The sequence below is a fragment of the Cyprinodon variegatus genome, unplaced genomic scaffold (assembly GCF_000732505.1).
Source record: "Cyprinodon variegatus isolate N-32 unplaced genomic scaffold, C_variegatus-1.0 Scaffold1, whole genome shotgun sequence".
Classification (NCBI taxonomy): domain Eukaryota; kingdom Metazoa; phylum Chordata; class Actinopteri; order Cyprinodontiformes; family Cyprinodontidae; genus Cyprinodon; species Cyprinodon variegatus.
Window position 1 is genome coordinate 2759815 of NW_015150454.1, and position 24080 is coordinate 2783894.

At 38.5% G+C, this 24080-nt stretch overlaps 2 protein-coding genes across 3 annotated transcripts in view; one reads left to right on the top strand and one right to left on the bottom strand.

Moving 5' to 3' along the window:
• Positions 1-516: 516 nt before the first annotated feature.
• On the top strand, positions 517-6287 carry LOC107090824. Of its 2 annotated transcripts, XM_015384455.1 has the most exons (10): positions 517-756; positions 1908-1985; positions 3005-3127; positions 3217-3329; positions 3628-3771; positions 4054-4179; positions 4265-4357; positions 4445-4627; positions 4714-4847; positions 5503-6287. In XM_015384455.1, exons 1-10 carry the CDS (start codon positions 690-692, stop codon positions 5603-5605), a joined length of 1164 nt encoding a protein of 387 aa, XP_015239941.1. In that variant the 5' UTR covers positions 517-689; the 3' UTR covers positions 5606-6287. The 2 variants fall into 2 exon arrangements, with proteins under 2 accessions (XP_015239941.1, XP_015240019.1); XM_015384533.1 differs by lacking the exons at positions 517-756; positions 1908-1985 and adding an exon at positions 2483-2805.
• Positions 6288-9112: 2825 nt separating this feature from the next.
• Positions 9113-24080, bottom strand: part of LOC107100013 (transmembrane protein 150A-like) — a 28357-nt gene continuing 13389 nt past the window's right edge. The window contains exons 6-8 of the mRNA XM_015398389.1: positions 20904-21031; positions 13489-13666; positions 9113-11782 (exon numbers count right to left, since the gene is read on the bottom strand). Of these exons, the coding sequence (XP_015253875.1) occupies positions 11526-11782; positions 13489-13666; positions 20904-21031 (563 nt within the window). The 3' untranslated portion in view covers positions 9113-11525. The remainder of the gene's footprint in view (positions 11783-13488; positions 13667-20903; positions 21032-24080) is intronic.

Sequence of the window (24080 nt, forward strand, 5' to 3'; positions counted from 1 at the left end):
ACTGTTTCTTGTTTAGCTTCTAAAGGTTGCAGCTAAAGACTGAATGAGCTTAGAAAAGACAGAAATTATTTGTAAGTAGTTACAAAAGAAAACATTTGGGATCATCCAGTTTTTGTTCTTTGTTTTGGGTCATCTCTATCACACAGATAACTTTGCCTATGTTCCAGAAATAGCAGCAATTAAAACATTCCTGTTGCTATTGAAAGCAACCACTACAGGTTTGCTCAAACTGCCTGATCCTTTGCAAAGGGAGCTTTCCTACTGGTGAGATAGTAATAGGGTTTTCCATCCAGGAAGGATCCCCCCACCCTGAAGTAGAACAGCTAAAGCAGGTTAGAACTTGTAAAGTCATCCTGAAGCATCACTCTTTACACAAAGGGTTAACAAGCTGTTTCTGTGAACTGAACAGCCCACCTATCATCCACTCCCCCCATGGAGTACCATGGATTCACGTGACATGTGTGTGTGAGTGACAGAGAGTGTGTGTGTTTCCCCCTCGGCCGTATATATTGAACCATGTGGACTCAGACGTGGAGTTTTGTAGGACAGGCTTTCTTCTGGCTGCAGGGCTTGTGACATTCAGCTCCTCGTTACTTTGGTGAATAGAAGCAGCAGGAATATAAAGCTACCTTCAGATCTCTCTGTTGGAAATCAAGGAACCTTGCACAGTAACAGATCCTGCAGGAAAAATGAGCGACTTACTGGACGACGGCTCTTTCATGTTCACCTCGGAATCTGTAGGAGAGGGACATCCAGGTGATTCCTTAATTTAATTGATTAATTAATTAATTAAAAAAGTATAAAAGTTGGATTTATATAACTAAAGAATGCTTTATTATTTGATAGGTATTTTTCTACTTAAAATGGTTAATTTTACATTTGAACATTGCAATTTCCAATAAAATCCCTGTTTTATTTATAAAATCCGTCGACAGACCTTTAATCTTTAGGCATGTCTGGAGTTTCATTCAAAGCAACATGTGTTTATGACCCCCCCCCCTATCTTTAACCTATGGGACAGCAGATGCATGTGCAGCAGCAGATGCATGTGCAGCAGCAGCTACATGTGCAGCAGCCTGGTGTATGGTTGCATACTCCATAAAAAAGAGTAGCCATGTGCCATTTACAGGAAAACTTGTTTAAATGAAAGCCTAGAAGATAAAAGCAGTGGTTCACTCTGACCTGCCTGTTGGTATAAGTGAAGGCCAATCATCCAGCCCTGTGTTGTAATCCCTTCACAAATATGTAATCTAACAAAGTCCTCTGTGCCGAATCGATAATCAGTAAATGCAGCTGTATGGTAGACCACAAGTGCAACATTAAGCCCTCAGTTTTATATTAAACCTATATGATTCATAAGTTAACTGTTACCTTTTTGGATCTTTTTTTTTTTTTTTTTCCAGAAAATCAGTAGAAAGCAGAAGCAGCTGATAACACACCTCAAAGTCTGGACAGTTCTCACACATTTTGTTTTTCAAAGCTTTGCTCAATGTTAAGTCCAGAACTTCACTCGGCGGTCTTCAACTGTGGATTGATTGAGCTCCTACAGAGTCCAACCAGATGTTATGTCCTGTTTCTGATGTAACCCGTTCATTGCGTTGCTTCAGCAGGGTGACAAAGAGGGATGAATAGGGCGGCTCAAGAGGCATTGTCCCTGTCCGCTGCACTAAGCCGAACACAAAACACCTCCTGTGTCAAATATTAATGTGTGAGTTCTTAGACGGTGATATCTTGATATTACACAAGACCTGCAGGAATAAAGTGGTGACGGGCAACTTTTCTGCTTCTAAAAACAAGAGTAAAACGAACAAGCCTGGAAATTTCAGTTTCCAGCATGTGATGTGGTTTGTTTGAAAATAGAGTCCTTTTTTTTTAATTATTATTAAACTTTGTAAATTGTTCTACAGATAAGATTTGTGACCAAATCAGTGATGCTGTCCTGGATGCACATCTGAAGCAGGATCCAGATGCCAAAGTGGCCTGTGGTAAGACAACTAGAACTTCCACTTATGACATGTTATGTTTGTTAAATCGAGAAACATGAACATATTCAGCTGATATCCTTTCTGTTAATTTAACAGGGTAGCAATCCTTAGTGGTAGCACCTGCTTGCCCAGAAAGAAACACATTGGGGGGTTTTTAACGCAAGCCTAAAAAAAGTAGCAGTTCTGCTGCTTTTAATGTCACTTTGGAGAAATCATGGAGCATCAAACTTATTTTTCTGAATGCTCAGAAACTCAAAAAATGTAATTTGATAAAGTGTCATTACAGTAAAGCAGCGCACCCAGTCATGCTAAAACAAAACACTGTGATTCCCACCAATTTAAGCCTAATTTACACACACTAATTAAAACAATTTCGAGTCAATCGCAATTTTTTTAGGGACATGAAAATGATTTGATTTTTCCACAAAATCATTTTCATTTTTCTCATGGTTAGTCCTATGCAACAGGTTTTTTTTCCAATACCCAGCATGCATTGCAAAATGGGAAACACTGATGGCAGTTTTAGTTTTATTGTTGACAAAGATACTCCTCTCTACTTGCAAAATGGAAACTGTGTTTCAGATCGCAGCTATTTTCTATCTTTTGATGATGAGAGGATCATCTACAAACTGAATGGTGTTCTCCTGGGCGAGGTTATTCACCTAAGAGACAGAAATGTTGGAATGTATACAGCTGCATGTTAGCTTTAGTAAAATAAAACCCTTAAAAACAGCATCTTGGTTAGAAAGCAAAAAAGAGCTGCTGCAACAAAGAGACAAAGATTCAAAGACAGTCACAGTAGCAATAAATGTGTGACCAGGTGTGTGTGTGAATGTCTTCATGTTACTGTGTGGATGTATCATAAAAGTGAAGTCTGGTGTCTTATGTAGAGTTTTGCCAAGGGTGAGAGGAGGAACCCTCCCCTCTTAGCCAGGGAGCAGCCATCCCAAAGCCTATGGCACAGCATGGATCCCCGTAACATTGCTCCTAATTCTAATGTTTGCATTGTGATTGAACAGAAACTGTATGTAAGACCGGCATGGTGCTGCTTTGTGGTGAGATCACATCTCGGGCCAACGTGGACTATCAGAAGGTAGTGAGGGATGCCATCAAACATATTGGGTACGACAACTCTGAAAAAGGTGAGAAAAATGGCCTACAAAGCAGGCGAGACAGAGGAAGTGTGTTTTTTAGTTTCTTGAACTCTGAATTTCTCTGGTTCGAACTGCAGGTTTCGACTATAAGACGTGTAATGTGCTGGTGGCTCTGGAGCAGCAGAGTCCAGACATCGCTCAGGGGGTCCACATTGACAGACATGAAGAGGACATTGGAGCAGGAGACCAGGTTAGACTGCATGTTGGGTTAATGTCAAGGTTATGATTTGATTCAGCAGTGCAGTGCTTGGACCACATGGTGGGGTTGTTCACAGAAACTTCAACACAGAACCTTATTTAAAAGGTCTCATCCAGCTTTTAGAGGATTTAGTGTATGTTTGAAAGTGCAGAAATGCAGATTTTAAAGTAAAAGAAACAGCATTAGTCTGCTTCTAAGGAGCTTCAACTTTGACATTGTTTTTTAAAAACTTTCAAAACTAATTTAATTTAATTAAAAAATTTTTCCCGACTTTGTCTTTCCTCTACAGGGTCTGATGTTCGGCTATGCCACAGATGAAACAGAGGAGTGCATGCCTCTCACAATCGTCCTAGCCCACAAGCTCAACTCAAAGATGGCTGAACTCAGGCGCAATGGCACAGTGCCCTGGCTGCGCCCTGACTCTAAAATACAGATAAACTGGTTTCCATGGGAAAGACTAGCATGGGGAATAAAGCAAAGCAATTGTTGCAAAATGCGAAAAGGTAAATGAGCATTTCATTATGTGCTGAAATGCCTGACTTAGAAATATATCCAATTCAGAAATTTAAAATCACAGACAACACACTTCTTCTTCTTCCCACATCTATAAAACGTGATAAAGCTGAAGAACTTGAGAACAGGATACATGAATAAGAAAGATTAGGAGAAATTTTTATTTTTAATCCAAACATTTGACTTTGTTTATGTCCTGTAGGTGACTGTACATTATGAACAGAAGGATGGAGCCGTGGTGCCTAAAAGAGTTCACACCATCGTCATTTCTGTCCAGCATGATGACGGCGTCTCTCTGGCGGAGCAGCAGAGGGTCCTGAAGGAGAAGGTACTTACCTTTCTGGGCTCAGGGAAACATGTTTGTGGAGATAAACTCAGATGTACAAGTTGACTGGTAAAATGTCTCCCATCAGGTTATAAAAGCTGTGGTTCCTGCCAAATATCTTGATGATAAAACCGTGTATCACCTCCAGCCAAGCGGACGTTTTGTCATCGGAGGACCACAGGTTGACATGAGATAAATGGCTTTTCTCAACTAAATTAATTGTTTGAAAAGTTTTCTTTGCTCACGCTCAGATATTATCACCCAACAGGGTGATGCTGGTGTTACAGGAAGAAAGATTATTGTAGACACATATGGAGGCTGGGGAGCTCATGGCGGAGGGGCCTTCTCTGGGAAAGACTTCTCAAAAGTGGACCGCTCTGCTGCCTACGCCGCTCGCTGGGTAGCCAAATCTTTGGTCAAAGCCAAACTGTGCAGGAGAGTTCTGGTTCAGGTGAGCGTCCAGTAACAGTTCAGTCTCTTTATATCACTTATATGTCTGTTAGTGAAAATATATTTTATCATCCATTTCTCTTTAAGGTGTCTTATGCTATTGGTGTGGCCCATCCTCTGTCCATCTCCTTGTTTACATACGGCTCCTCCAAGAAAACAGAGTCTGAACTGCTCAAGATTGTCAACAAGAACTTTGATCTGCGCCCAGGAGTCATTGTCAGGTAATCACAGAGTTTTATGTCTGACATAAAACCTATCTGTGTTTAAGAGAATTAGAAAATGTAACAAAAAAACCCCACTAATTTTAGACTTCAAATGAAACTTGAAGTCTGCATCAACTAATTTATGCTATTTATTTATTTGCGTCTTAAAACAGTAACAAAGAATCAAGGTGCTGCTTTTTTTTCTCAAAGTGGCGACATTTATCATCTTTTCTGGAATCGGTCTGAATCCAAACACATGAGGCTCTTATGACTTTCCTCTAAAATTCCCCAAATATTTAAGATAACCTAAAAAAAAAGGCCAATGTGTATGTGTATAAATATGAGAACAAAGGGTAAGATTAGTCATGTATGTGCTCTATGCATTATATCTAGGCTACATACTATCTTAAAAATTAATATTTATATGCAAAATAAAAAGAAAATAACAGTCAATTTTACAGTAAAATTATTTCTAGGCAATATTTAATAAACAACAATAACTTTTTATGTTTTCAATGGAGAAAGATAGGTTGTCTAAACAAAGCATATAGATGAGCAAGTTAAAAAATATTATGTGAGAATGTGAGCCTTATGGCTGTGTTGTCTCCACAAGCTTTGAAATTTAATGGAGTTTATCCTAACCCCATTTGCTTTTTCTCTCCACCCTCTTCAGGGATCTGCAGCTGAAGAGGCCCATCTACCAGCAGACGGCTGCTTACGGCCACTTCGGACGACCAGAGTTTTCCTGGGAGGTTCCTAAAAAGCTTGTCTTTTAAAAACTCCACCTTCCTCGTCCTGATTAACCATCTTCTAGAGTGACCATGATGCCTGTTTATGGACCGTAATGTCCAAATCATTCAGGTGCATAACCCATTCAGACCAGCCTTTTAAAACCTTCAGAATCCATTTTACCTCCTTTGGACAATATTGAAATTATTGAAAACTTCTGCAGAGGATTAACCTCTTGCTTTTCTACTGTGTATTAGCTGAGTTAAGTGCCTAATGTCTGAATGGGTTACTAAAACCAAAGTTAGGAAAAGTTTGAATTTGCTTAAGGACAATTCAAGTGGTAGGAGATTCTTTCATGGGATCAACTTTAAGGGTAAGGGTGGTCCAAAGTCAATTATAAAGCCTGTTTCACAACAAACAAACAATCTAAAGATTTCTACAACTACCTGGGAAATATATATATTTTTTAAGCTGGCAGTCTAATGCAATGAAAACACCTCAGATGTTCATCGTAACTAGGTGTTCTAAAAAGCCACAACATGTTTTTTATTGGATTAATGTCACAAACCAACCAAGTGAGGTTGCTCTTGTTGTTACTGTGCCTCTGTGATAACTACAGTGTTGTCTCTGAGTCGGGTTTGTTATGCTTGCAGCAGGAAGCCGTTTGTACTGCTACTGTACAATCAGCATTATACAACAAAGGAAGTCATTAAAAAAGAATGGAGCAAGTTTAAAAATAACACTGCAGTCTTATATTTTTCACAAACCCTTTTTTTGTTTTTTGCTCCATGTGTGCCGTTATGTCATAACTTTAAATGGAAAGTGTCTGTTTTTAAAAAAAACTCCACTAGCTTGGATGTTCTATTTGTGATTTCTTCTGAGGGTTATACAGCTTGGGAAATTATTATACAACTTAACCTGGTCTTGGGAATGTTTGTGGCACACAGAGCTAAAGCTAAATTATTTAGCAGAACAGCAATATCTTATTTTATTTCTAAATCTGACCAAATCTGCTGTGTTGCAAATGCAAACATACTTTTGTTTATACGTACAGACTGAGCTCCTGTTAGCCTGTCTGAATGTGAATTTTATAATCATCAAAATATATCACTGTTCCCACATTCACTTGCTTACTCTGCTGCATCATGGCTCTAAATCTTTGGATTTAGATTAAGGAGGGAGTTTAACTTGAAGACTTCTTATAGGGCATTCAGACATTCTAATTTTGAGCTTTCATTTATGTTTAATCTAATTTAATCCCTGTGAAGCACTTCTGAAGAGACTGTAGAGATACTGCATGTGTGTATCTTCCCCTGCAGCCAGTGATGTGTAAATAATAGAGGTTTTCCTCTATTTTGAGGTATTACCCATCGATGTCATCCTCTGCTTGCTTTATGGGCAGAGAAAATTGACTATGTAAATAATGAAAGAATAAAAGGAATATAATTGTAAACAACTGTCTGACCTTTTCTGCAACAAATAATTTATTGGTGATGAGTTTGGTCATATTACTATAATTAAAGCCTTATTTAAAACACATATTTGAATTTATGGGATCTGCTGGGATCCCTTGTAAGATCTGCAAAGAGCATTAAACCTCAGAAAATTTTAGAAAATTCCATCCTTTAAGTTGAGGTCACACGTAAGAATTGACGATGCCACAAAAGTTTGTACCTCCAGCAATTTATTCCAAATTTAAGTGAAGCATTTCACTTGATACTATTTTAGACAGCTCAGAGTTTCTGTTCCTGGGATAATAATATCATATGCCACCAAGAAGCTTTTTAAGGCATTTTTGCAAATAGAAAAGAAAAGAAGGCAATTCAGGCAGATGAATGTTGTTCTTTAAAAGTTTGGAAATGGCTATAAGAATATCATTGTTACAGTTATTAAATAGTATCTACATACCAGGCATTTTCTTAGGAAAGATTACAGAAAAATATAAAGCTTTTTCTGTGCTATCATAACAATTAATTTAATTTACAAACCTTTACTGGGACTTTACTCTTGTGCTTTGGTCAGACAAGGCTAAAATTTAGCTTTTAAAGAGCAAACAGTGTGGAAGACCTAAAAGGTAAGAGAAAAAAAATTGTGGAAAAGAAGTTTTCATGTTGTGATGGTGGAGGGAAAAAAAGACTTGGAAGCTACGACTTTTCCCCCCCCGCTCTGTTGCTTGATTTAGTTTGATGTTAAAAACTCTTTAAGTTTCCCATCTAGGTTCCATTTAGCTGTTATAACTAAAAAAATAAATAAATATAATCATTAAAGCAGTCATATTTAAATTGTTGCCACATTATTCACCTCCATATATAATTTGCTGTGAAATACAGTCTTGATCCTAAGAAAGGGCAGTTATGATGTTGTCTTACAAATATGCTGGATCATCCTTGCAAAGAATTCTCTTTTGATCAGAAAAAATTCAAGGTTGACATGATAACCACATGCCATGGCCGATTAATACACAGTTTTTGTACCTTGTTTGTATATTTTACTTAGCAAAAATCTAATTTTATATTTAGGACATTGATCCTTGAAAACCCGGGCCTCTTTAACTATACAGTTGAAGAAAAGAGCCGACAGTGACTATCTGTCTTATTACGTCAGTACCTCTAGGGGCAAAACAAAGTATTACAAGAACAAACAAAAAAATTTGCCTTATATTTTTTTTGTTTCAGGGAAAAAATAAAAAAATAAAAAACTTTTCCAGATTTTTTTTCTCGCCTTTCAGGGCTTCCGTAAAATAGCCCAGGCAGGTTGATATGTATATATATATATATAAAGAAATATTATGAAAATAGCCTCATGTCAAGTATTAAACACGGTAAGAAATCTGTGAGACTATGGGTCAGTTTTTCTTCCTAAAGCAAATGGGATCTTGTTAGAGTGCACAGAAATTCAAATTGTCAAATGAAAATGTTATAAGTAATCTGAAAAGGAATGGGATTAAAAAGATTAATGATCTATAAAATATCAACCTAAAACACCAAAGCAATGCAATAATCCAGTCTTTTTATGGTTATCGCATTATCCAGTATTAGGAGATAATAAATCGAAACTCTCACTTTGTGCTCCAACATTATGAAATGCTTTCAGAGGCTTTTTGCTGCCTTACATATGAACCTGGATGTAGAAAGTAATGATAGGAAGGATGCCAATAACTGAGCCGACAGTAATTTCATTACGAACAAACATTACTGCATGCTTTGTTGTTCAGTGAGAGCAGGGGCACCGTATACTGCATGGAGGCTTTAGTTGGGTTTTTTGACTCCTCTCTTCTGGCTTCATTTTCTTTCCTCAAATCTCTTGCTGAATGTCTTTTCCTTCTCTTTCTGCGTTATTTAAATAAGCTTAACTTAAAGCTTTTTATTTTTATTTTTTTTATTCTCCGTCATGTTTATGGAAGTTCCAGTAATGAAAGCCAGATTAATTTCAATACTGTTAGGCCCCTCACCATTAATGCTTAGACATGTCTGTCACAGCAGTTATGAGAGGAAAACACATTACTTAAATTAACAAATATGCACACATTCACATTTTGAATTCTTAAAGTTTTCATTTATTGAGCATCGGGGCATAAAATGTGCATACAATCACATCTCATTGCATCAAAAATAGATTTTACAGCCTAGATCTCTTTGGTTATCAACAAGATACATAAGGCACAAGGTGCGTTTTTTTTGCTTTTTAGCAAACAGTGTACCGAATATTTGATTCTAATGTGGCTTACAGGAGCTGATACGCTTGTAAAAATGCTCTCAACAGCGATCTGTTGATTGCATGAGGGACATTCTTTTTTTTTTAAAACAATATTTACTCCTTTCTTGAGCATCTTGCAGGTACAAAAGCGACAATTACAGCAACATATATCTGACATTACAGTCTAGATTTACAAAAGAAATCTAATATATCATAGGTAGGTATCATCGACTGAAAAAGCAGCGCCTATTCTACACATGATTAATTAAAACAGGATACAGAAGCAAGGTTTAATTCTGCTTTGAGTTAAAAGTTGTAGCTGGTGTTTGAAGAGTTTCCTGAGTGCAAAGATCCAATGAATCCATAAACAAGACAACAGAGTGCATATGCTGGAATGACATGAGGAGGAGGTGGAACTGGGACAAATGATTTACTAGTGTTATATGATGCATAATCAACTGGATATTTTTAAAACAGCAACACAGGAATAGGAAAAAGCTCCACATTTAGAACACATATACAGCATTTTATGAGGAAAATGCATATTTTAAAAGTAGTGTAAATTCAGATAATTTGACAGACTAAACCAGGAGGGAGCATGGACGGACAGAATGGACTGTAATCATTTTAACTAACATCTTTGTGTCTGAACTCAGATACAGACGTGCCGAACTCTGCTTGACCAGCAGAGAGCAGCAGAGAATCAGTGCTGCTGGTATCTGCCTTCCAGTTTATTGCAGTGTTGCAGCTGTAGAAGCCTCTGAAGCCTTCCCATGTTCAGTTTACATTCAGCCTGAATTCAATCAATTCCTGTTTGACAGATTTGCTTGCAACCTACCAGCACTAAGATAACACAAGGCTTTTTTGTATTTAAGGCAAGGCTGATAACCTTTTATGCAAGTATTAAAGCACTGAGGTCTGTTTTCTCTGGTTTCCACATCAAATCCCTAAAACAAACAGTAACTTTGCTGTCTTCGGTTATCTAACTGCATATTTGTCTAGTTATTTCTGGCACTCACATAGTCCTTCGTCAACTAGTGGTCTAACGGTCTTATTGCATAAATATAATCACATTACATCCAAACAGAAGGCAGAAGATTGAAAATTCACCCTTTTTCTCCTCGGTTTTGCATTCCAAGACTTATGTACTGATTCCTTGTAATTTTCTGAAGAGAAAACCAGCAGGTTAACTAAAAAAGGCATTCTTTGCACCTTGTACATGGAATAGGATGCAGCCCTTTCTCAGAACCTGAAAGCACATGTTTTGTCTCACTAAACCCAATAAACCCAGTGCTCTGGCTTGAATTAGCTTGCATGCATCTCGTCACAGAGAACTCTCTTTCCTATTCTTCTATAAACAGACAAATCTGGTATTATTTTAAGCTGAATATCAATACAGCAATAAAGCGCTTTTTTTTCTCTCTTGTTTACAATCAATTTTTTCCATTTAACTGTGTAAGGCACAAGGTGTATGCTTCAAATACAGGAATAAAATATTTGTGTATTTTAGGCATGAAATGTTGTAGATACAAAGATTTGCAGCTGCATGTAAAATTAGAGCACCAATACCGCATTCCAAACAGATAATATTCAAATTCTAATCAAGTTTGGCCAATAAAAAAAACCTTTGCAATCTATGTATCTTTGGTTTAAAAATAAAATGCATTTGGAAAAGATGAAATATCGTTTAAAGCAAGGGGAACTTTTGCAGAGCAGGATGTTAATGGGTAACATATAGCTTAACTGTGGTGTAAATGCAGAGTACTGGTTTGTTCTTTCTGCAGGCTTGAGTGAAACATTTCTATGCTCCTTTATTATTCACATATTCATGCTTAGTCTCAACACTCCGATACTGTCAGCCAGGCCGTCCAGCAGCCTCTCTTTCTCAGCATCCAATAAAAGTATTGTTGCAGGTATGAGATGGTCCAAAGCGGCATGAGGGAAACTGTTAACAGTTGGGCTTGACCAGTAAATTCTCCCTATTCGATTAGAAAATAACTGCTTCTTCCGGTCGATAAAGACAGCTGATGGTGTCACAGCTGATGGACGACTATGTGCAAAATGCAAACAAGGTCCTTTGAGACATAAATCCAGATGCAGACAGAATACAAACTCAGCAGCAAGTCTACACCAACTCTGTACTGGCCTTATGTTGTGTTTTGTTTTTTTAAATGGTTAAATGAAGATGTCCAGACATGCAGATTGAAACTCCCTTTTCCACTGGAGTTTTAATGGAGTAAAAAAAGGTAACAATGAAGCAGCTAGAAATGGCTACAGTCTGGACATGTTATCAGGTTGATGAGGATGCGACTGTCCTCCCATTCCCATCAGAGTGTCCAGCTTAAGTCCTCTCCTGGCCGATCCTAGGGACCCTCCCCGCGCCAGCACCGCCATGGTGTCTCCTGACATGCCAGCGAACTCGAAGGCGAACGTCCCGTAAAACAGCATAGTGATTACACAGAACACCCATTCAAAGATGGCCGAGGCGTGCTGCAGCACGAAGCTCTCCTGACAGAAAAACACACCGCCTGGAAAATGTAGTTAAGGAAAATCTAAAACTACAAAACAGAAAGCATAACACGACTGACACCATTACAAGGGCCTGTAAAGCAGGGCTGGGTTGGCGGGAAGATTCATGAGGATGAGGATTAATATTCCACACTTTATTATAAAACCATTTATTTAACTATATTTTATCAGACAATGGGAACAAATAAAGGTTTAAACATTTTTTAAGTTATTGTATAACTTAAACAACCTGGTTAAAAACTTTCTTAATGTCAAATTTCACTGATACTACAGGTTTTTCTGGGGGTAAATACCAATTTTGAACATTTAGATCCTTTGCAAAAAGCCTAAATCCAAGGGGATTAGATAGAGATTGCTGTAAACGGCATTTTTTCCCCCCAACTTAGCCAAAGTCTCTCCTCTAGGTTTACTCCAAAAGAAAGTTTAAAAAACAAACCACTGGACTTGCTTTCCATGTTTCTCAATTCAAAATGTCTGGAGTAGCGTTGAGCTCCAGGCTTTATAGAGTAGCCCAATAAAAGCCTTGTTATGGCTTAGAAAACATGCAAACTGAACCAAAAAACAGCTCCACCCCTTAGTAATGGGAGTCGATAAGGTCATTGTTGGGCTGCAAATAAACCCAAAACTGGCCCATGCATCTGTAATGGGGAGTCGTTAGGGGCCTGGCTTAACAGGCGCAATGTTTTGACCACCTGCATGGCGATGAGGATTTAGAAGATAGTGGCAAGTTTTAAATTTTTTTCAACATGACTATGACCTGATGACTGACAATCTTCACCAGCATACTCCTCTAGATTTAGTTCTGGACTTTAACCATTTGGTTCCACTGGATGTGAAAGCGGTGCATATATGCGCCGGAACTGCACCGCAGCTTCTGCCAGGCATCCAACTCCACCTGATGCGGACTCACTCACATCATTACACTATGGTAGTGAATTTGAAAGCTTTAAATACAGTAAACCAGTAAAGAGTTTCTTTTGTCAGCTGTAGCAGCCGCTCGTGTACCTACTCTAATCTCATCATCTTGCCTTTTTTTATTTGGCTCTATTGTGGGTAAGTACATTCAAATATTTCGTTTGTCTTTTTTTTTTTTTATCTAATGCTCGATTAACTGTAAAAACAGGGTTTTTTTTATCTAAAAAAATTCTTCTAGTTCCACTTTGCTTATTTAACAACTGACTTACTGCTGGAAAGATCAGTTCTGAGCTGGATATATTGGAGAAGCTGCCAGCAGCCAGTGCATCTAGGACGCTTCAGAAACATGTTGCTTCCATTGGAAAACAGTCTGACTAGATTTGCTGCGATCAGATGGGACTGACTAACGCACCCGCACCACGGCACACACTCTCCGCTGCCAAATCTAGTGGAACCGAGGGGTAATTAGGCCATTTTTAAATAAATGTGCTTTGCTTTGTACCTTTTCATTTCAGCTCTGGTTGTGTTTTTAGGGTGTTTTTCCTGCTTAAGGAACAACTTCTACTCTAGTCTCAGTCTATTGTAGCCTCTAACAGATTTTCATCCTTTATTTAGCTCCAACTATCTTCCTGTCGGTCCTGACCAGCTACCCTGTCGCTGCTAAGGAGAAAACACCCCATGGTACAATGCTCCACTGTGTAGATGGTAATGTAAAGTGTTACCCTTCCCCTGAGTGTCACTACTCTGAAGTATTTATGTAGAGCCATTGAACTGTGGCTGAAAAGGATACTGAGCACCAAGCCCACAAAGGCCAGCAGAGTCATGCAAAGCCGGAGGTGGGCCAAGTAGTATTCCCCCTGGGTCTTAGCCAGGCGGTAGGTCAGCGCCGTCTGCAGACACACAAACAGCATGCTGGTAGGGAAGGCGATGCCCGCTCCGACATAGTGAAGAACTTTGGCATTGTCAACCTGTGGGTAGGAAAAGAAAATGGTTTAATAAAATGAATAAAGATAGTCAGAGAGGAGAATTAAAAATGCAGGAGATGCCAGTATTGAGCTGCAAAATGCCTCTAGTTCCTGCTGCTTACAAGAGACAAAATGAACAAAGCACAAAAGACCGGCTTGGGAGCACGTGACAATGCCTCCCACCGATAGGTACAAAAAATAAATAACTCTCACACCCAGATGTTCTGATCCGAGCAGACTGAGGATCTTGCTAATTCAGACGGATTAATGCATTTTGCTTTTCCTGGTTAATAATTAAAGCAGATCTGGAGAAACTGCAGTAATTCAAGGGATTCATTAGAACAAAAGCTTAGTTCATATTTCACATTCTTCTGGACATTACAGAACCGTAAATCACAAAGTTACATTTCTGGATCAATTCACATGAAAGCACAGAATGTAAATCCCAGATACAGGTTATTTCACACATCAAATAAGCTGCTTTAGTAAAATAAGGGGGAGGGGGGTTAATCAGGGATTTTACTAAAGAATAACGGACTGAAATCTTTTTAGCTGAACTGCATCTAGATCCTCCTGGTAGAAGGTGGCACTGAGGGGCTAAAGATCGGTTATCCATTTAAAGCAACCCTATTCTTATTATGCTTGTATTGTCTTACTTCTTTCTCTATGGCCCTTAGGTAAAGGCTGTATTATTCTAATCAGTCAAAACTATAAAAGATTTAAAATATATAAAAACCCTGATTACCCAGATCTTACCACTAAGTGCATTGACTGCCTGTAGTGATGCACTAAAACAAGAACTGAACGTACAATACCATCCCCATGTTTTTAAACAAATTCCTATTTTGCAGTAGTAGTATAACAGCATATTTTGTCATCCTAGCATCAAAAGTAAATGTGACTAAACAGCTAAACACTACTGAGATTTTACCTGAAACCAAGTATAAAAAAACAACCAAAAAAACCTTAAGACTTGAGCCAAGGGGACCTGATGAATATTTGGAAAAGCACATGAAGTCCACTGAAAAGCACGATAGACGATTTGAGATGCTATGGGGTTGTTTCCCTTAAAATATCCTTGGAACCTTGTTGAGTTCACAACATCACAAACCCTTTAAGTAAAAGGACATTTTAAGTTAGAGCTCTGAGGTCCTGATACCTGAAGCTGGACCATAACTGTGGCGTCAAATAGGAAGAAACCGAAGCATTCAACAAACTCTACACTCTAGTGTCTTTGAAGACAAACAAATCTATGTTCAATGGGTGATCTGAGGTGAAGAACCCAGGATTGTGAATGATTTAGAGAAATTATAAATAGAGGAATAGTAAAAGATCAATTTCGTTATGCTTCAATAATGCTGTGTCCTTGGGTTAGCCAATTCTATATGTCAACACTTATCCTTCAGGGCTCAGTTCAGATAAGGATTTAAATTCCACTGACGAACAAAGCTGATGAATCTTCATGACTTTCTGAAACTATACTTAATGTTATATTTTTACTTCAATTTTCTTTTTTTATTATTTATTGCAGTGGGGATCTGGAACCTTGGCAATCCAAAGACCCGCTTTGTCTTTGCTCCTACGGGATAAAGCTGTGTAAGCCACAAAACCCAAAAGACTCCATTGTGTGCAATTTGCTCATTTCACAATTTTTTTTTTAGCAAAGTCATCTTATTTTATTTTAAGGTCTGAGTAAAACAAAGATCTTTTTATATTCTAGAATCAATATCTCACAAGTATAGGGAAGAAAAAACAGCATGGGTGTTAGATAGAGCCCCTCCCAGGGACTCCATCATGAGGGTTCAATGCCCATGTGGATAGTGACACCTGGAGTGGCGCGATCGGGAGGAATGGACCCCCAGCTTTGAACCCAAATTATTAATTCGGGTTCAGAGCAGGGGAATCATCATTGGGCTTCTGTGCAATTCATGGATTGTCCATAATAAACACCATGTTCAAGCATAAGGATGTCTATCGGTGCACTTGGCACCATGACATCATAGACCATCCATCCATCCATTATCTTACACGCTTGTCCCAATTGGGACATCATAGACCTTAGGTCCATAATAGACTCTGTAGTTTTATCTTCTGACCTCCAGGCGAATGTCTTGGATGCTCGTGTGAAGAGAAGGGCGGAACTGTAAAATCACCACCTGGTGGTGAGTTGGATACGCTGAGGATGAAGCCGGAGAGTTTCGGCAGTCCCAATGAGTAATGAGGGTCTGTTGGGTACGTCTGGTGGAGACGTTGGTAAGGGACGTGTTCATCTCCCACATCCGGTAGAGCTTCTCCCGGATTCTGGGATAGGCTGGAGACAATTGAGTCTTAGTGGCCAGTGTTCTTTGGCTCCAACCAGCCGCCCTTAGGTAAGGTGTGCGGTGCCTATCATGGCAGCAATCCCAGAATCCAGTGGGGGAAGCGGCCGGGATGAGAATCAGCAGAAAAAGATCAGATTGGGGGACAATAGGGGGACAATTCCCGCCTCAATAGTTCAAGTATCTTGAAGTCCTGTTGACATGTGAAGGAAAAATGGAGCAGGAGATCGATGGACAGATCGGTGCGGCCGCTGCTATAGTGCAGACGCTGCACCAGTCAATTGTGGTGAAGCGAAGGCTGAACAAAAACGCAAAGCTTTCGATTTACCAGTCAGTCTACGTTCCTAATCTCACCTATGGTCATGAAATCTGGATCATGAGATCCTGGCTTGGTCCTCCCATTGGAGGCTCCGAGTCTGAGCCTCTTCTCCTTCACATCGAGAGGAGTCAGCTGTGTTACCTTGGGGATCTTTTTGGGTGCCCTACGGATGCCTCACTTGGGAGGTGTTCCACACACGCTCCACTGGGGGGGTCCAGGGGACAACGGGGGACACCATGGAGTGACTATGTTTCTCGGCAGTCTGGGAGTCTCAGCCCCGAAGACCCATTCCTGGATAAAGCTGAAGATGATGAGTACGAGTACGAGGAAAGAATTTGTGCTTCATCCTGCATCCTTCTCCTATTCAGAAAGTTCAGGGGTGAGATTGATGGATGAAACATGACTCAGCATAAGTGTTGTCCTAATGACATAGTTGGGCTAAAAAAAAATAAACTAACTAATAATTCCAGGAGAGGGACTGCCCATAACCATTGTACTCAAAATAAAGGCAAGGTAAGTTTATTTTGATAGCACAGTTCTGTATAAAATACATTTCAAAGTGCTTTATATGAATTAAACAATAAAATAAATGGAAATAAAAGCAGAAAAAAGGCTGGATTGTTATTGCAATTAAAGATGAAGGAATTTCAATGCCTTTTATGCATTTTAACCAGGGGCAAAAACAACTGTAGAGAGTGATGTATGACGTAAACATATATTAAAAACTATTAGTGCTACTATATGGCTTCTTTCCTGAGCAATAGCTTTTATTTTGAGAGGGAAATGTGAGATCCTGCCCTCATATTTTGAGCTAAAATTTTACACCGGTATCCATTTTTCATAGAAAGTGACCCTGTTCCTTTAAAACAGCTGGTTCAATCTCCAAGGTACGAGTGTTTTGTCATTACGTAAAACACGACTCGATGACTAAACAAGATCAGTTTGATAAATGATTTCCTGCAGGCGGACACAGGCTGGCGATGTGAATCCAACTGACTGTTGTTGAAACAGTGAAGGGGCGTGTGACGGTAAGCATGTGGGAACAAGCCCAACTTCTCAGGCTTTATGAGCTCAGTTTTAGTTTAGGAAAACAGAACTAAATAAGGAGAAGTGAAACTTAATAGAGATTTAACCGTTTTAAAACACCTGATGTCCTGAAAACTCGCCAAGAATCTCTAACTGAAATCATAACGAATACAATATTAAAAGACTTGGTATACCAACACTTTAACCATTCGTTGATTTCAGTCCAAACTATAAACACAACTATAGGTGTATTATTCCTTCCCTGTGCCAAACAACTTAATAGAGAACAGCATTTGGTTAATTTAAATCTCAATTAGAATGTGTCACCCAGCAGTTCAGCTGTCTGAAAGCCTTTATAAGGGAGAAATAAGCAGTTTCCAGGTTATCTAAAAAGTTATGTTTTTCTTTTCCCCCACCATTGCACAGGAAAAGCCCCCACGGCCATGCATCAGATCTGTTGCCAGCATCTTATGTAACAAACGTGTAATGACTGAGGCTTTGTACGTCAACACGTGCTCAGTCACTGATACCTTCCTTCACATTCCTTTGATTTATTCTGTTATTTCAACTGGTTTTTCTCTGTTTTTAAAACCACAATGAATCCGAGTCCATCCATATGTTTGAGAAACAAGAAAGATTTTGGTATTTGCTTATTTCTGCAGTATAATCCCCATTCATTTGAGTAATTTAAAGCAACACTTCATACTCAGAACTGTTGCTTTGCACCCCTTCAGAATTGGCATAAATGTACAGAAAGAGCAGAGTATCATGCCTGTGGTTGGCTTCATAGGGACCTCTGCTCCCCACACCCACTCTGCCAACCTACTCTGCATCTGGTTCTGAATGACTTGATGATTCATCTCCTCCTGGCCCTTCCCGTAAATTTCTCCCATTTCTGCAGCAGTGAGCACTTACAGGAGAAGTTGGGAACTGCTACATCTCCACATCTGTTGCACTGATACAATACTTATTTACTCTTATTTGTCAAAGGCTTTATAGAATATTTATAGATTTTCATCAAGTTTAAAACAGAAATGAAACATATGACCAATATCTTTCCTGTTTCTATGACTACTGACATAAGAGAGGTTTATTGCTTTAGTATTTTCCTAACATAAACAGAAACAGTGCCTTTACATTTTTTTTTTAAAACAGAAGAATTTTAAATGCCTAATTTAAATTTTAGAAGACAACATGTAACAGATGATTATAACAGTAATAATAACAGGTGGAAAGAAAATGAAAACTCTGGGGTTGCCACAGCAATTTATTATGACTTGCTTACAGACTTGGCCATGATTTTACTCCGGATGCTTTTTCTGACGCAACTGGGATTAAAACGCATGTCCCTGACATTACAGTCACTTTTTCTTTAGGACATATGATCCATGGGGACATGTTAGAAAATAACATATACGGTAAGTGTATATAGAGCTCCACCAAGGCAATATCTAGTGGAAACATCTCAGCATCGACAAAACAACTGTTTTTTGGTACTCTTCAGTGACACATCCTGATAAAGGTCATGAACTCCTTCAAAAGGATCATATGTTTTTATTCATTTTAGTTATGTTTGACAAAGCCTGCTCAAAACGGTAAAAACTGATAAATTTTACCAACAGTTTTTTATTTGGCACTATAGTCACAAACAGAAGAGGCTTTTTTTCATCATGAGTCACTTCTCCCTTTCACTTATTCACAGGGACAGTCAGCTATTTCACAATCTTTGTTACGTTGGAGCCACACTGACGTTGAAGCCAGATAAAGCAGACCTGTATCAAACCAAATAGTTTAGTCTCAAACATCGCCTTCTTTCAGGCTGCCGATTTTCAGAATAATACTAAGAGCGCTCCATTAATGGTTCCTAACTCTCTCCTAATACCGGGTTATCTTTTTCTTTATCAAAAATAAACACAACACTACCAAAAACATCTTGCAAAGTAGAGTTTCTGGGAAACTACTCTGAAGAAAATTACTAGTTACATAACTCTACCCCCTTTACTTTAATCCTAATCAAACCATCGCTTTGAAATGATTTGATCATTTGCCTTAATGTGCACCGGCCCTCCCTAGAACTGGAGTCAGCCTCCACAGCTATTCATGTGAACAGAGTTTATGTCCCCACAACGTGACCAATGCAAGTCTGCAAACACAGGCAGTCTAGGCTTCCAGCCAGGGCTTCAAATATTTAAACGTCAAGAAATTCTTTCCCAGAGAGCAGATATCTACAAAGAAGGAAATCAGGTTGGTTTCCTTCACTTCAAGCTTAAACTCAGATGTCCACACTGCTTTTTAGAATAAGAAAGAATGCAATGTAATATCTGCAACAGTTGAGCTCGGGCTTTTGTACTCGCTCATCATTGGCATGAAGGTCTTTAAACTTGGGCTTTATTTAAACTTGTCTTCTTTCAAGGATGAAATGATTATTCTATATAACATTTCAGGGATTTTGGAAAAGAAAGAAACTGCTTCACAAGTTTCAACTAACTGTTGCACTCTGAAACATAATTTTAAAACTCATACAACTCAGTGTGGATCTATAGAGTACTGCAGACAACAGCTCTCACATGCAGGTAAACAGCTCTCACTATGACTTGGTTTAACTTTAATAAGGTCTGACAGAAAGTTTGCTAATAAAATTAACAATAATGTTCAATTATAATCCAGTACTATCATTGCTCAAGAGTTTGTTGATGTAGAAGTGTACTGTTTAGCAAGACATAAGCACCTGCTTCAAAATTAGGGTCTTCCTGTAGTCGTGCATGGCATGGAACATTTCTGCTACCACTGGCAAGTTGGCAGACAGAAGGAATAATAAACAAAGATCTCAAAATGTTCAACTTGACCTCAAGTCATACAGTAAATGATTAAGTTAGATAGATGTAGCTGTTCTGACAGGAAGATGACTCTTAGCAAACATGAAATCAGGCACAACGGCCTTTTAAAGTCTCCAATCCCAACAACAAAAGAAATATAAGTTCTGTACTGAAACGCTGGGTCTGTTCTAGGAACCCACTAAGGCAAATGATTCCCAATTTTTCAAAGAATAATAGTCAAGTAACCAAAATGATACCAGAAACCTGAGCTGTACGGCCAAGACAACGACAAAACATCAATTTAACAACAAGAATGTGACAAAATAATCCCTATTTGAATAATCCAGCCTAGATTTGCCCTGCTCGAGTTGCATAAAGACCTTTAAGATTTCTCAAAAACAGGGAAATAGGCTTTTAATTGAATTCATAGGTTCATTATCCAGGTATGATATATAGCAGGTTTTGGCTGTCACATTTAAACATACCACCTTTATCGGTAATTATTCCTGATGGATATTGCTGACTTTAATTAAACAGCAACTTACTAGTGTTTACCCTTAATTATTAAAATTTTTATTATTTAATACCTTATACCAAAAAGATAAATCTTTCAGATCCTCAAAAAAAAAATTACGTCTATACTCACGATAAGAATTTATGCAGCCTTCTTATAAATACTATAAGTATAGAACTGGACGGCTTTCTTGGAGACAGAATTAAAGTTTTTTCTTTATTTTCAACCTCTTTCCTGCATTTCCTACCTGGAAGTTTCCCACCATCATGAGTCCAGCAGCACAGATCCAGCCTGTGGACAGGCTCGCTGTGTTGAGAACACAGTTTTGATGCTTCTCAATAACGTGGGCGTAGCGAAGAAGAACAATCACCACAACTAAAAAAGAAAAAAGAAAAAGAGAAAAAAATTAACAAATGAGTTGAATCAAGTAAATGTGGAGGTTTCATAGGAAAATGTGGTCTCCTTTTTGTTTATTTTGGCAGAGAACCATAAACAGAGACTGGATTTTATTCAATGGAAACACACACTCACATGTTACACAGCCAAAAAACACATTCAGTTCTTGGAAAGGCATCTTTGCCCTAAGAGGGCCCCCTAAAACTTGGTAAAAAGGAAATGGCGGGAAAATGTGTAGGTCAAGCTAGTAGGGGGTGGATCAGAGCCCCTCTATGGGTTAAAAGGGGAAAACAAAACAAAGAGAAAGTACAGTATATGGGACATTTGAGAGACAATGTGCTACGAGGCTCTAGCTGTGCTCATTGTTGGAGCTCTGGGCTTGATTCCCATTTAGTGAATCTGTGCTCCTGGTGTTAGATTAAAGATGACTGCTCCTGTGAATGCGGGACGCTGGAAACGGGTTGGAAGAAGAAAGCTAAAGGGATTAAAAGAGACAAGGAGGCCCTTATGTCTTGACTTTAATCTTGTAGATGTAACTTATAGATGTAACACCGACATAACCACTGCTGCATAAACATCCAAAAGAAAAGATGAAAAACATAAAGTAAGAAAGGAAGCCCTTTGTCATATTTGTGTTTTGTTGCATCCTCGTTGGCCTTAAGTCAGCATCTCAGTGACGAGGCATACTTAGAAACCTGACCACAGAATCTTCACCATGACATTCACCCAGTTATTCATTTTAGGACCATTCGTCCTCATCTAAGCAAATCAGCTAGTTGAATTTGAATGTTTGCCCCTCGATTTCTAATAGACGCAATTAGTTTTTTTTTTCTTTATGATGAAAATGTGACAATATAACAGTTCTAAGTCATAATTCTTCACAATTAACAGAACTTTGAGAACTTTATTGACCTAAATAGAGCAAAGGCAGAATTATCACACAACAGGCAAAGGAGGCACAATTTGATCAAATAAAACAGCAACTGTATTACCAGACTTGATTTTTCACACATTTGACATGTTATTGCTCATCTGCCTTACCTCTCATTTAATCGATTTTGAATCGATTCCTTTACATTTTTGCAGAATCGATGTCTAGGGAATGAGATCAATTAGTTTTAGAGTGACACGCGTGACGTTTACATTCAAATATCACAAATATAGCCAATAGGTTAACTGAAGACATTAACAATTGGGGGCTGACCAGCAAACACCCATTAGCTGTTACAGACAATGCTGCACATATGGTTTGTGCAGTGAAGATAATGCGGCTCATGAATGTCTGCTGTGTCACGTCTGCTTGCTCGGGTGAGGCTTCCCTTTTTCACTTTTCACAAACAAGTTTTCACTTATGAGACAGTTTTATTCACCTTTCAAGCTTAAACTGTCTGATTTACAAGTTTGCACTTTGTGTTTAATGTGACAGGAAAAAAATCAAATACATGAGTATTTTGAAACACAGTTGAACCACTTTCATTATTGTAAAAACAGATTGAATCAAAATAGATCGATTTAAAACTGAATGAATCAAAATCAGATCGATTCATGACTTTGGCGAAAATACCCAGCCCTACTCTGAATGCCTCTGATTGTGATGATCATTAACTACAAGGTAAGAAAACGAAGCAAGGTTACAAACACACTAAAGTTTTAATTTTCACTCTTCATCCCGATTCAACATGGCAAATATTTCTGAAATAACCAGGAGGACTTGATGCTTCACAAATTGCGCTTCCTTCCTTCTCCTTTAGACACACAACAGTAGTTGATGCCAGAACACACTGAGAATTGTCACAGACAAGGTGGCCACAGCTTAGCAAAGCAAAGTGAGGACAAAGCCAATCAGACATGAAAAATCTCTTATTTTTATAGAACATCGTATGTTTGCTTTCCAGTAGACTCACTACTAGCTATTGTATCAATAGGGTTCTAAAGCAGGGAACTCTGTTATGGTTAATATTCCAGAATATGGTTTACCAACATGAGAACAGTATCATCAACCTCGTGCATTCTGGTAAACCTACTGAGGACACAATTAATAGACTGAAGTAAACAGTTGGGATAGTATGGTTAAACATGCTTAGCTCAACATAAAAAATGTCCACTATAGCTTCTTGTTTTACTGTTTTGTGCTAATCTAACACAAAGGTGCTATTGTTTTTCCTTTCCTGCTCCATTATTATGCAGATATGCATAAGCACAGGTGAAAATATGTAGAGAGTTACTCACTAAATAGAATTTAAACATAATTAACAGGTACTTCAAATGTGTACTTTTCCTAGTTAGAACCTCTCAATGCCGAGCTATGTTTTTTTCCCTTCTGCTCAATATTGCTATCCATCTTGGATACAGTTTTGTCTCCAGGCTTGGAAACAATCCTGTGATCATTCTTTTCCAGCTTCTTTTAAAATGGAGGACAAACGGGGCGAACTGATTAGGGAGCTGCAGTATCATTTATTAGATTACAGCATGTCTGTCTCTACAGAAGACAATCTTATATATGGGAGGTGAAAAAAAGACTTTGTTTAAACTTGTTAGGGAATGTAAAAGCTCAGTCAGGAGGCTAATGGGGAGAATGCATGTTCCAAAGTGTTTCCTCTATAAGTAAATGCATGGGCATTCCTTACTTATATTTGATTTAATGTGTTATAAGTATCATGTTCTTTTTTTGTTGTTTTTTAGGGAAACATTAGGAATCCGATGTTTAGCTAGTTCGTCTTTCAGAGGTTTATGATGAGTAAGCAGCATAACTGACCTTGTCCTTGCCTCACAGAGTCAGCATGGCTGCTCCCTGACGGCTAAACAATGGGAATCATTTCAGATAAACATGACATCCCACACTGCCCCACCTTGCAGCACCTTTCCAGTTCTACGTCCTTTTCCCTGAAGTCAGAAACTCAGGAAGGAATACTGTTGCTTACACACCAAACTTACTCATCAAGTCAAGATGGAATATGTGGGAGTAGCATAATGCGTGCAACTCAACAGCAAGAAGGAGAAAATAACAAACCAATCATACACTTATGCA